The following is a 14,089-nucleotide window of genomic DNA, read 5'->3' as shown; positions in this document are numbered from 1 at the left end:
AAAATCTTTTAAATTGTTGTGTTTATATTTTTCTTCGGTATATGTTACAATGTGTACTTAACATGAGTATGTATTACATTAGTTAAGATACAGGAAGGAAGAAGGATCTTTCAGAGTTCTGTTAAGAACTGCAAATCATAAAGGATCTTGCTACTGTACTGAACTTGCCATAATATCAAACTCTAGAACATAGCTTTTTACACAAAAAGACAAATAACTTGTTTAAGATTATTTATCATTGAAAAATGTTGCATAACAAAATCATTTATTTGATAAATACAGGCATTTGACAGAGTATTCTCAAACAAAACATTAAAAACAAATCGACCATTCATTACATAACAAGCACAAGTAAACAAGATTTTTATAAAAACACTAAAAAGACACTTCCCTCAAGGCATGATATTTACATGTTTGCATATTTCTAAATACTTGATTTTCATAACAATTATGGATAACTTAAAAGCAAAAATACAGGCAGCTTTAGACTCATACAGAACTAAGTCTCTCAGGAGCAAAATAGCCCAACAACTCAAAACAAACCTAACTTGTTAATTTCAGACCCAATCAAGTCATTTTGGTTGTATTAATTAAAACTAAAGAGAACAGAACCAATCATTTGAAGTGCTAGTGGAATAAGAGGTATGATGGTGAATGTCAAAAGTGAGTTCCTAGTGGTCTTTTCACCACTAGGGTAGGGTCAACACATACTGTCATAGAAGATCTCTGAAATCTGACCCAGTAATAAATAAGGTATGGCATGATGTCTTGGTAAATCACATTTTGAAAAAAGGTTGTGTGTCTTCTAAACCAGTACAATGTACAGGGAAATAACAATTTTGTACATGAAAACCAAATCAATATCACAAACCAAAATCAATGTTTCAAAGCATAGCGTAAACTGCTCTGAGCAAAGTCAAAGGCCATGCAGTGTATGTATGTGTATAGTTGGTGATCATTACAAAATAGAGCTTAGCATTTGTTGGATAAGACTCAGACTGGCGACAGCTTTCATTTGTCCCAGGACACACAAAGTACATGTATGGCTGTCAATAACATCAGATCAGCACCAAAAGAAACATACTACATATGCAGTCAATGATAATTCAATTCACAATTATATCTCAGGAGGAAGTATTTCAGATATACCCACATTTCTCTTTTCAAACAGACTCAAATGTATCCTTGCAGTGCTTTTAGCACTATTAGTGCCAGTATTCTAAGGCAGTCAGTCCATTAAATTTACTGTAAACTGTTCTTGACAGCCAAAGGGATGATCAGTTGTCTGTTTGCAGGCCATGGCTAAACGTACCGTGAAGTAGCCAATCCAAAGGTGGGATGAAAGATGGTAGTGCAGAGGTCAGGTAGTCATCAGTGCGATGGCGACATGTTTTGTCTTGTCCCAGAGTGTGACTCCTTCCCACCATACACAGACATATGCACACCATACACAGACATATGCACACCATACACAGACATATGCACACCATACACAGACATATGCACACCATACACAGACATACAACAAACCAGCACTATATCGACCCATCATGGCTAAGAGTCTTTGAGCATGTTGATGTGTGCGTAGATCTTAAGTGCAGGTCCCAGTTTAATATTCATGGCACTCATAAGGTGGTCCTCTTTCAGTAGGAGCATGGCCTGTCCATCTATCTCCTGCGAGCGGAATTCATCTGCTATCTCATGGCAGCCTAGGAAGAAAAAGCCACAGTGAACCAGTTAAATAATGCTGCTACTCTGTGTTATCTATGCAGTCACTTTAATAACTCTACCTACATGCACATATTACCTCAACAAACTGGTGCCCCCGCACATTGACTCTGTACCGGTACCCCTCCGGTATAGAGTCTCGTTATTGTTATTTTATATTGCTCTTTAATTACTTGTTACTTTTATTTCTTATTCATATTTTTTAAAACTGCATTGTTGGTTAGTGAAATGCTTATTTACAAGCCCCTGAGGTCTACACCTGTTGTATTTGGCGCATGTGACTAATAATTTGACTATCTAATTTCAAAGACAATTAATGAGCACGGTCTACATTTAAACAATCCACAGATGAATGAATAAACTTTTTTCATCCCCAGGGGGGAAATAAGCATACTATCACTACTACAACATACCTTCAGAAGAATGTAGTTATGGTGTAGGCCTAACTAAATGCACAAATATACACTGCTCAAAAAAATAGAGGGAACACTAAACACATCCTAGATCTGAATGAAATATTCTTATTAAATACTTTTTTCTTTACATAGTTGAATGTGCTGACAACAAAATCACACAAAAATTATCAATGGAAATCAAATTTATCAACCCATGGAGGTCTGGATTTGGAGTCACACTCAAAATTAAAATGGAAAATCACACTACAGGCTGATCCAACTTTGATGTAATGTCCTTAAAATAAGTCAAAATGAGGCTCAGTAGTGTGTATGACCTCCCTTCAACGCCCGGGCATGCTCCTGATGAGGTGAAGTCCTGGACCCCTGGACAGTCTGTGGTGCAACGTTGGTGGATGGAGCGAGACATGATGTCCCAGATGTGCTCAATTGGATTCAGGTCTGGGGAACGGGCGGGCCAGTCCATAGCATCAATGCCTTCCTCTTGCAGGAACTGCTGACACACTCCAGCCACATGAAGTCTAGCATTGTCTTGCATTAGGAGGAACCCAGGGCCAACCGCACCAGCATATGGTCTCACAAGGTGTCTGAGGATCTCATCTCGGTACCTGTCGTTCTCAACTAACATCAAGGCGGTGGCCCGTTCCTGTAGGTTCATGCTCTACAACATCCGCAGAGTACGACCCTGTCTCACACAGGAAGCGGCGCAGGTCCTAATCCAGGCACTTGTCATCTCCCGTCTGGATTACTGCAACTCGCTGTTGGCTGGGCTCCCTGCCTGTGCCATTAAACCCCTACAACTCATCCAGAACGCCGCAGCCCGTCTGGTGTTCAACCTTCCCAAGTTCTCTCACGTCACCCCGCTCCTCCGCTCTCTCCACTGGCTTCCAGTTGAAGCTCGCATCCGCTACAAGACCATGGTGCTTGCCTACGGAGCTGTGAGGGGAACGGCACCTCAGTACCTCCAGGCTCTGATCAGGCCCTACACCCAAACAAGGGCACTGCGTTCATCCACCTCTGGCCTGCTCGCCTCCCTACCACTGAGGAAGTACAGTTCCCGCTCAGCCCAGTCAAAACTGTTCGCTGCTCTGGCCCCCCAATGGTGGAACAAACTCCCTCACGACGCCAGGACAGCGGAGTCAATCACCACCTTCCGGAGACACCTGAAACCCCACCTCTTTAAGGAATACCTAGGATAGGATAAAGTAATCCCTCACACCCCCCCCTTAAAAGATTTAGATGCACTACTGTTCCACTGGATGTCATAAGGTGAATGCACCAATTTGTAAGTCGCTCTGGATAAGAGCGTCTGCTAAATGACTTAAATGTAAATGTCTAATGGCAGTCAGGCTACCTCTGGCGAGCACATGGAGGGTGGGCGGCCCCCCAAAGAAATGCCACCCCACACCATGACTGACCCACCGCCAAACCGGTCATGCTGGAGGATGTTGCAGGCAGCAGAACGTTCTCCACAGTCAGTGTTTCCAGACTCTGTCACGTCTGTCACATGTGCTCAGTGTGAACCTGCTTTCATCTGTGAAGAGCACAGGGCGCCAGTGGCGAATTTGACAATCTTGGTGTTCTCTGACAAATGCCAAATGTCCTGCACGGTGTTGGGCTGTAAGCACAACCCCCACCCCCTGCTGGAGGTCATTTTGCAGTGCTCTGGCAGTGCTCCTCCTGCTCCTCCTTGCACAAAGGCGGAGGTAGCGGTCCTGCTGCTGGGTTGTTGCCCTCCTCCACATCCCCTGATGTACTGGCCTGTCTTCTGGTAGCGCCTCCATGCTCTGGACACTACGCTGACAGACACAGCGAACCTTCTTGCCACAGCTCGCATTGATGTTCCATCCTGGATGAGCTGCACTACCTCAGCCACTTGTGTGGGTTGTAGACTCCGTCTCATGCTATCACTAGAGTGAAAGCACCGCCAGCATTCAAAAGTGACCAAAACATCAGCCAGGAAGCATAGGAACTGAGAAGTGGTCTGTGGTCACCACCTGCAGAACCACTCCTTTATTGGTGGTGTCTTGCTAATTGCCTATCATTGCCACCTGTTGTCTATTCCATTTGCACAACAGCATGTGAAATTTATTGTCCATCAGTGTTGCTTCCTAAGTGGACAGCTTGATTTCACAGAAGTGTGATTGACTTGGAGTTACATTGTGTTGTTTAAGTGTTCCCTTTATTTTTTTGAGCAGTGTATATACACACTTGTGTGTGTGTGGGTGTATATGTAGACACCCCTTCAAATGAGTGGATTCGGCTATTTCAGCCACACCCATTGCTGACAGGTGTAAAACATCGAGTACACAGCCATGCAATCTCCATAGACACTGGTTCTCAACCCCGGCCCTGTGGACCCAAAGGGCTGCACATTTTTGTTTCAGGCATTTGTGTTTTTTTTAGCACTACACAGCTGATTCAAATGATAGTCATCAAAGTCAGCTTTTGATGAGTCTTGAGTCAGGTGTGTAGTGCTAGGGCAAAAACAAAAATGTGCACCCCTTTGGATCCCAAGGACCAGGATTGAGAACCACTGCCATAGACAAAATCGGCCTTACTGAAGAGATCAATGACTTGCAACGTGGCACAGTTATAGGATGCCACGTTTCCAACAAGTCAGTTTATCACATTTCTGCCCTGATAGAGCCGCACCGGTCAACTGTAAGTGTTGATATTGTAAAGTAGAAACGTCTTTAAGCAACGATGGCTACCACAAAGTGGTAAGCCACATAAGCTCACAGAACGTAGCAACACTCACTACAGAGTTTCAAACTGCCTCAAAGCAACATCAGCAGAAGAACTGTTCATCGGGAGTTTCATAAAATGGGTTTCCATGGCCGAGCAACCGCACACAAGACAAAAATTAGCAGCACACAAGCCTAAGATCACCATGCGCAATGCCAAGCGTCGGCTGGAGTAGTGTAACGCTCGCAACCACTGGACTGGAGCAGTGGAAACACATTCTATGGAGTGAAGAATCATGCTTCACCATCTGGGTTAGGTGGATGCCAGGAGAATGTTACCTGCCCCAATGCATAGTGCCAACTGTAAAGTTTGGTGGAGGAGGAGTAATGGTTTAGGGCCGTTTTTCATAATTCTGGCTAGGCCCCTTAGTTCCAGTGAAGTGAAATAACGCTACAGCATACAATGACAATCTAGATGATTCTGTGCTTCAACTTTGTGGCAACAGTTCGCGGAATGCCCTTTCCTGTTTCAGCATGACAATGCCTCCGTGCACAAAGCAAGGTCCATACAGAAATGGTTGGTCGAGATAGGTGTGGAAGAACTTGACTGGCCTGCAAAGAGCCCTGACCTCAACCCCGTCGAACACCTTTGGGATGAATTGGAAAGCTGACTGCAAGCCAAGCCTAATTGCCCAACATCAGTGCCCAACCTCATTAATGCTCGTGGCTCACTAGTCCTCAAAGCAATGTTCCAATATCTAGTGGAAATCCTTCCCAGAAGAGTGGAGGCTATTATAGCATCAGAGTCTGTGTGTGTGTGGGGGGGGGGGGGGTCCAACTCCATATTAATGCCCATGATTTTAGAATGATGTTCAACGAGCAGGTGTCCAAATACATTTGGTCATGTAGTGTTTGTATGAGACTGACCTGGAAGGGAGTGGATAAACTCGTAGACTTCTTCTACATTCCACTTGGTGGAGTCGTTGGGCAGGAAGTGCTGAGTGAGGAGTGGCAGCTCTCTGCCTCGGGGGGCCTCTTGGTCTGAGCCTCTCCCTGCCTGGTGTGACGCCTGGGGTGCTGTGGGACCTGAGCTGGCTCCTGACAGGGGTGACGGAGGCTCCTCATAGCTGGACATGTCTGAGCAGGGGCTGGACTCCTCCTGGCTGGGTTGGGAGGGGAGCGGGGAGGACACTGAACCTCCCTGAGTCTGCTGAGGTGTAGGGGAAAGCTTCTGTAACATAAAACCCATGAGTCAGCCCTGATGTAACTGAGGGGAGCATGTTAATTCACAGGAAAGCTGTCCTGTCAGTGGAGAAGTAGGAGAGGATCCTACCTGCTTCTTAGGTTCGACACTCTGGCGGCAGCTGTTGTGTGACCTTCTGCGCCAGCGGTTGGATGCTTTGCTCCTCTCTGGACGGAAGAGGCCTATCCGCTTAGTGCATCCAACATTATACCTATTCCACCACAACAACGATAATAGCTGTTATGGCCACTACCATCCCAAGACAACACTACTGAGAAGCTCTGACCCTGAGGTATATAACCCAGTCAAAGCATAGAAAATGGCCCATCAAATGTGACTTACCTTTTCGCACACACCATGGAACAGAACCGTTTTGACCCCTTGAATTTGTAGGCAAAGTCCACCCAGCCACAGAATTCACATCTCAGTTTGGGGGCATCTGAATCCTCTTGGTCTTTTAATTCTGTGTGCAAATCAAAATAGTCAAACAACAACATCTCTTACAGCTGAATTGTTAGTATTTAGAAAGTCCATTATGGGGTTTATAGTCAAATAACATGCCTTTAATCACTCCAGCCATGCTCTCCCTTACCTTGAGGGGTCAGCTCCTCTGTCTCAGAGTCTGTGGTGTTGGTGGGGTTACTAACAGGGGTCTTGTCTGGGTCAGAGGAGAGCTGCTCATGCAGCTTCTTTGGGCTGTCCATCATTACAGGCAACCGCTCAATCTGGTTAAGACAGAGGGTGACACATGAATGCTACTCTTTCCAAGCTATGACAGTAATACAGTAATACTACAATGGCAAACTTACCATGCAGTGTCCATAAGCTATAATAAAGCCCTGAGAAAAGACTTGTGCAGCAAACATCCACTAGGATGCCATCTTTAATCGATAAGTAAAACAGGCACCAACAGAGTCACTTAAGTGTGTGTATCAACATTTTGCTCAGAATGATAACACTGGGAAGGTGGTCTTAACATTTGTGTGCCTTCTTTCACAGACATCTCTGTATACACTGCTTTGGAACTACAGTAGGCTACTAGAATTCATTACTAAGTTAACCAATAGAAAGGCATTGCCCTTTATCATTGCTTAGCACGGTAAGTGCAGTTGTATGGTTTGTTTTTATTGCCAATAGGGAAATGCCCCTGTGGGAATGCACTCAAAATGGTGACATGTTGCTTACTGGTAGCTGCTAAGGAGTACCATGGGAGAGGGCACTTACAGGGAAGGGTTCAGCACCCTCCTGGATGACAAAGCCCTCAATGACGTGGGTGAGGACCTGGGGCTTGACGATGGCCTGGGGTGGCTTGTTCTCTCCATTCTGGGGGGTGCTGCCGGTCACAGCGGGTGCCTCGTTCTCATTTCCTGATGTCATGGCTGGGGGTGGTGTCTCAGGTGCAGCATTCAACCTCTTGGTAGTAGGGACTCCTGCCAATGACAAAACAAAGCAGTAGTTAACACATTGCATAATTTTCAATTATGTGGCCAAAATGTGTACACAATTTTTTATAGTAGATTCATTTGATTAATTTCACTTTAATTATGCTAAAATATTTATTCAGAGTATGTAGTTAACGTTCTCTGCTGTACAGTCGTTTAAGTACTCAAGCAAATTTGCATCATATACTGTATCTATCATCCACCTGCCAAATCATGTGCAAAGGGGTCCACTTCGAATATCAAGCGTTTGTAATGCCACTCACTAGACGCGTATTATAGTTACTAATGTATAAGTGATCACGATATCAAAATATGAAGAGAAAACAAACGGCTGTCAAAAGTAATTCGAGTCCAAAGCATCTCTCATTTTTGACGGGTCGACCACTAGTTTGCAATTTTCAAAGCAAAAACACGTATGGCTACGGTAAACGAGTAACGTTAGTAGTTAGCTATGAATGAAAACAGCAGACGATTCGGTAGCTACTTGCAACAATGATACACATTTTCAAAGTACTGCAAAAGTTAAACTGTCCCATATCAAAAGTGAAATAACAAGAACTCGCTCACCAAACGTATTCCTGCCCGATTCACTTGCGCTTTTATCCGATTCAATACAAAAACGCGCTGTCGCCTGCCTCTCTCTCATTGAAAGCGAGAATCCAGTCAACTGTACAAAGCAGGCAAGACAGAGCGGAGACGCTCGCTCGACCCAGCCCTGCTCGAATTGTGAGAGGCAGGCAGAGCTGAAGAATGAAATACTTGAATAAGGTACCGCCCTTTTTTTCTCTCTCCATAGATAGGTACTCTGCTCATATATACTCAGCAAAAAAAAGAAACGACCCTTTTTCAGGACCCTGTCTTTCAGAGATAATTTGTAAAAATACAAATAACTTCACAGATCTTAACTGTAAAGGGGTTAAATACTGTTTCCCTTGCTTGTTCAATGAACCATAAACAATTAATGAACATGCACCTGTGGAATGGTCCTTAAGACACTAACGTAGGCAATTAAGGTCACAGTTATAAAAACTTAGTACACCAAAGAGGCCTTTCCACTGACTAAAAAAAACACCAAAAGAAAGATGCCCAGGGTCCCTGCTCATCTGTGTGAAGGTGGCTTAGGCATCCTGCAAGGATGCTTGAGGACTGCAGATGTGGCCAGGGCAATACATTTCAATGTCTGTACTGTGAAACGCCTAAGACAGCACTACAGGGAGACAGGGCGGACAGCTGATCGCCCTCGTAGTGGCAGACCACGTGTAACAACACCTGCACAGGAGCGGTACATCTGAACATCACACCTGCGGGACAGGTACAGAATGGCAACAACAACTGCCCGAGTTAAACCAGGAACGCACAATCCCTCCATCAGTGCCCAGATGGCCACAATAGGTCGAGAGAGGCTGAACTGAGGGCTTGTAGGCCTGTTGTAAGGCAGGTCCTCACTAGACATCACTGGCAACAACGTCGCCTATGGGCACAAACCCAGCGTCGCTGGACCAGACAGACTGGCAAAAAGTGCTCTTCACTGACGAGTCGCGGTTTTGTCTCACCAGGCGTGATGGTCGAATTCGCGTTTATCGTCGAAGAAATGAGCGTTACACCGAGGCCTGTACTCTGGAGCGGGATCGTTTTGGAGGTGGAGGGTCCGTCATGGTCTGGGGCGGTGTGTCACAGCATCATCGAACTGAGCTTGTTGTCATTGCAGGCAATCTCAACGCAGTACGTTACAGAGAAGACATCCTCCTCCCTCATGTGGTACCCTTCCTGCAGGCTCATCCTGACATGACCCTCCAGCATGACAATGCCACCAGCCATACTGCTCGTTCTGTGTTTAATTTCCTGCAAGACAGGAATGTCAGTGTTCCACCATGGCCAGCGAAGAGCCCGGATCTCAATCCCATTGAGCATGTCTGGGACCTGTTGGATCGGAGGGTGAGGACTGGGGTCATTCCCCCCCAGAAATTTCTGGGAACTTGCAGGAAGAGTGGGGTAACATCTCACAGCAAGAACGGGGAAATCTGGTGCAGTCCATGAGGAGGAGATGCACTGCAGTACTTAATGCCGCTGGTGGCCACACCAGATACTAACTGTTACTTTTGATTTTGACCCCCTCTTTGTTCAGGGACACATTATTCCATTTCTGTTAGTCACATGTCTGTGGAACTTGTTCAGTATATGTCTCAGTTGTTGAATTTGGTTATGTTCATACAAATATTTACACGTGTTAAGTTTGCTGAAAATAAACGCAGTTGACAGTGAGAGGACGTTTCTTTTTTTCTTTTCTTGAGTTTACTATTCATTTTCCACACATTAAAATAAAAACACTTCACTTATGTTGACATATACATTTCTGGTTCTTCTCACATCTATAATCTTAGCCCTGAAAATTCACAGATCTATTCAAATCTATCTGAATAACTACTGGCATACAGGAACCACTTTATACAAATGTAGGTCCTGTGGCCCAATGTTGCAGACAATTCTTGCAAACCATTTCTCTTTATATGGCAACATACTATACTGCACATTTCTTGGTATGTCTGTCGAAAGATGCACAATAAATACCAGGAGCAGTTGGCTATTCTGTAACTTTGGGATATGTTCAACCACTCAGCAGGCTCTGAATGTGTTGCAATCTGTTCCAAGCAGACAGCCAGTGGTCTTGCAGGCCTAACACTCTATTTTTAGACATCAAAGATAACTGTATGTTTATTTTGAACAAGTGGAGCACCTCAACTATGCATTCACACCCAAGCATAAAAAAGGAGCCTTGTGGGTTTACATTTTTCATTTTTACAAGAAAAGTAGCAATAAAAATGAAAGCTCTTAATATAATCTGCATGTTCAGCATTTTGAATGGGCCTTAGTGTGCGAGTGTAAGACTACCATCATAAAACACAGATTATTTTCCATTTGAGTGAAAGATAGATACACACATTTTCCTGACCACGATAATTTGACACATCTATCATTTAACTTTCCTTGACTGGAACACTGTTCACTTCTCCTCAATGGTCCCATTGGGGATAATCAGAAAAAATTGTTCACCCTGACTCAAAACGACGAGCACAGCTTACAATAAATAATAAGACAACAGATCTGCCTCCACACCTGGAGAGCAGTACATAGCAGAGCGACTGATCTTTGGTCTGATTCTCCAAGGTTGTAATTGGTTGCAAATATGATATGACAACAATAGACCCCTAGTTACAGTCCTGCCTCTAGGCAACATAACTAAGAAAGTGGGTGATAAAAACTTGTTAACTTATTAAAACCAAAAGTCCTGTTACCTTGTGGTTGGCTGATGGGCATAACTGGGTCAGTCTTGGGCTGCTCTGCTGGCTTGGTGGCTTGTGGTGGAGACGGGGCAGAGGGGGTAAATGGGGTGGGCTGCTGCTCTACACTGGGAGTTGGGCAGAGCTCCCTGACCACCAATGACTTTGGCTTCTCCTGTCCTTTACTGTCCTGGGCCAATCGGGAAGCCTGGGAGCCCGTAATAGAATAGAGAGAGAAGGGAGAAAGAGTTTAGTGAAACACAATATTTGACTATTGATTAGAAATGACTGATATATAGTATTTTGTTTACTGATTCATTGTATATTGTGAGAGAGTGATCCTCTTCCATTTCCATACTTCTTGTTGTTACTGCTGTGTACTCACCTGTGAGAGCCCTGGTTGTATCTGGAGGTTGATGGCTGTGAGTTGCACTGGCTGGGCTTTGGTCTGGCTCAGGCTGGAGTGGAGAGCATGTGGGCTGATGGTGGAGTGGAAGATGGTTGCCTGCTGGCTGGGTGTAGAGGGCTGGTGGAGAGAGGCAGGCTTGGGCAGCACAGGGACAGGGCCTGCCTGGCTGGGGGACTGGGGGACCAGGGGGGGAGTCTGCAGGTGGGGTTGGATGGAGGCAGTCTGCAGTAGCTGTCCCTGGGTCCTCTGGGAAGCATGGGTCTGCTGGATCACAAACTGCTGTTGCTTATGCTGCTGGACCAGGGAGTGGGAAGGGTGTATCTGGGTGTATGCTGGAACAGAAATCGAGAAATAGGATACATAAAAATCTGACAGTTAAGTCTGTACACAAAAGGAAAATGGATTCTACCTAACTCAAAAAACAATTGAAGATTGGAATAATGTTTTGTTTCTTTACTCTCCTTTGCCAGTAGTACACCTACTGTTGGCAAAATGTAACATCAAAGAGCACAAGACAGACTTGCCCTAAACCGTTGTCAAGGTTTTGACCAGACATTACTCACTAATGTCTCCAAAGGGTCTATCATCAACTGACAGGGTTTTTGCTGACAAAATTACAACCAGGACCCATATCTTCCCAGAACCAATCAAATACTGTCATTTAGTGAAAAGTGCTCTACACACCAACAGAGTAGCCCCGGGCCAGACATGTGCAGGAGGAAAGCAACAGGGCAATATAATAAAATAAAAAATGTTTAGCAGACGCTCTTATCCAGAGCGATTTAAAGGAGCAATTAGGGTTAAGTGCCTTGCCAAGGAGACATAGACATTTTTCACCTAGGCGGCTCGGGGATTCAAACCTGTGACATTTCAGTTACAGGCTCAACGCTCTTAACTGCTAGGCTACCTGCCACCCCGGGCCAGACAGATGCAGGAAGAAAGCAAGAGGGTAATAAGAAGCCAATAATCTATGACATGCTGTATATAGTCATCTGTGAATCAATCCCCCAAACCTTCAGTTTCCCAAGCAATTTTCCCTAGGAAACAATGAGGTTGGATCTGGCCCTCATCATTACTGAAATATAGAGAAAGGGTTGTAATGCATCATCTCTCCTAGGAGCTGTTAAGCTGTTTGTCTCAGGAGTAAGCCTTATGGTCTTACAGTAGCTTCATGATTTGAGTAAACTAAAGGTGTCTAACATTAACCTTTGTGCATCTCTTTTGATTATGGATTGATGCCAAATATATAAGGGTCCCACCCCTTATCTGTATATTTTGTGTGGGATAGGCTCCATCTGGTCTGAATGTTTCTCTGTAACCACAGTCTCTACCCTGCTGTGAAAATAGAGACGTTTCCATCCGGCAGAATTGCATGTCATTAGTTATTTATACCACAGGATCTGCTGGAAAGTGTTTGATTTTCACACGGCAAAACTCTATGTAAACCACAGCATGTGGTTAGCTATGGTTTCACTAAGTACAGGGTAAAGACCGACATCTTCCAGAAAGTATTATGATAAAAGCCCTGGACGGATACTCTCAATTACATGATAACACAGTAAAGTGTTACATTACATGATAACACAGTAAAGTGTTACATTACATGATAGCACCTACCACCCAGCCCTCATTAAGGATAAATAGAAAACAGAGGTTGTATAATAATGACTATCAATTCAGCAAATAGACCTAGCTAGCCCTTGTGTGAACAGATGAGTGTATTTCTCAACCGGTGCTCACCGGATACAAGAAACAGAACTCAGAGTCCTGCTTGACAGCTTTTTCTAGCATTTTAATGAGTAACAGAGAAATGTCTTGGAAGGAGAGAAAGGGGGATTCATTGAAATGCATTTCTCCCTCAAGGCCTTGGGATTAAGGAGTGGAATGACTCAGTCCGGACCCCCCTCTATGGCCCCACTACGCTACCACTCCCCCATGCCTGTGTGTTGTTTCAGGATGTCTAGAGGAAATGTTTCAACAGCAGATCTTGGAAAATCCCTGAGTTTCTGCAATCGACTGCTGCTGCTTTAGTTTAGAAACCTCACCCACACATCAGTGTAAATCACTTTACATACATCTTAACACAGCTTGAGAAAAACTACTCATTGGCCAGCTTATTAGGTACACCTGTCTAGTACCGTGTCGGACCAACCTGTTGCCATGAAGGGATGCACCTGGTCAGCAACAATGTTCAGATATGCTGTGGCGTTGCTCAATTGGTATCAAGAGACCTAACGTGTGCCAGGAAAACATTCCCCACACCATTACACCACCACCGTTGACACCAGGCAGGATGGGGCCATGGACTCATGCTGCTTATGCCGAATCCTGACTGCCATCAGCATGACACAACAGGAACCGGGATTCGTCGGCCCAGGCAATGTTTTTCCACTCCTCAATTGTCCAGTGTTAGTGATCTGTTGCTTCTTCTTGTTTTTAGCTGATAGAAGTGGAAACAGGTGTGGTCGTCTGCTGCAATAGCCCATCCGTGACAAGGACCGACGAGTTGTGCGCTCCGAGATGCCATTCTGCACACCGCTGTTGTAATTTGCCTGTTTGTGGCCTGCCTGTTTGCTTGCACAATTCTTGCCATTCTCCTTTGACGAGCTGTTTTCGCCCACAGGACTGCAGCTGATTGGATGTTCTTTTAATTTGTCGCACTATTCTCGGGAAACCCTAGACACCATCATGCTCGAAAAGCCCAGGAGGCCAGACCTTTCTGAGATACTGTAACCGGCGCGCCTAGCACCGAAGATCATACCACGCTCAGTCGCTTAGGTCAGTTTTCCCCATTCTAACGTTCAATTGAACAGTAACTGAATGCCTCGATGCTTGTCTGCCTACTTTATATAGCAAACCACGGCCACATGATTCACTGTCTGTAGGACC

At 44.9% G+C, this 14,089-nt stretch overlaps 1 protein-coding gene across 6 annotated transcripts in view; it reads right to left on the bottom strand.

The window, feature by feature from the left end:
- Positions 1-218: 218 nt before the first annotated feature.
- LOC115143298 (polyhomeotic-like protein 2) overlaps positions 219-14,089 on the bottom strand; it is a 44,646-nt gene continuing 30,775 nt past the window's right edge. For all 6 annotated transcript variants that reach the window (XM_029683547.2, XM_029683552.2, XM_029683548.2 and 3 more), the window contains exons 8-15: positions 11,177-11,532; positions 10,807-10,999; positions 7,296-7,501; positions 6,664-6,796; positions 6,414-6,534; positions 6,162-6,282; positions 5,756-6,059; positions 219-1,709 (exon numbers count right to left, since the gene is read on the bottom strand). In XM_029683547.2, the coding sequence (XP_029539407.1) occupies positions 1,555-1,709; positions 5,756-6,059; positions 6,162-6,282; positions 6,414-6,534; positions 6,664-6,796; positions 7,296-7,501; positions 10,807-10,999; positions 11,177-11,532 (1,589 nt within the window). In that variant the 3' untranslated portion in view covers positions 219-1,554. The remainder of the gene's footprint in view (positions 1,710-5,755; positions 6,060-6,161; positions 6,283-6,413; positions 6,535-6,663; positions 6,797-7,295; positions 7,502-10,806; positions 11,000-11,176; positions 11,533-14,089) is intronic.

The sequence above is a fragment of the Oncorhynchus nerka genome, linkage group LG15 (assembly GCF_034236695.1).
Source record: "Oncorhynchus nerka isolate Pitt River linkage group LG15, Oner_Uvic_2.0, whole genome shotgun sequence".
In the NCBI taxonomy this organism is placed as follows: Eukaryota; Metazoa; Chordata; class Actinopteri; order Salmoniformes; family Salmonidae; genus Oncorhynchus; species Oncorhynchus nerka.
This window is presented reverse-complemented; position numbering and strand designations above follow the sequence as displayed.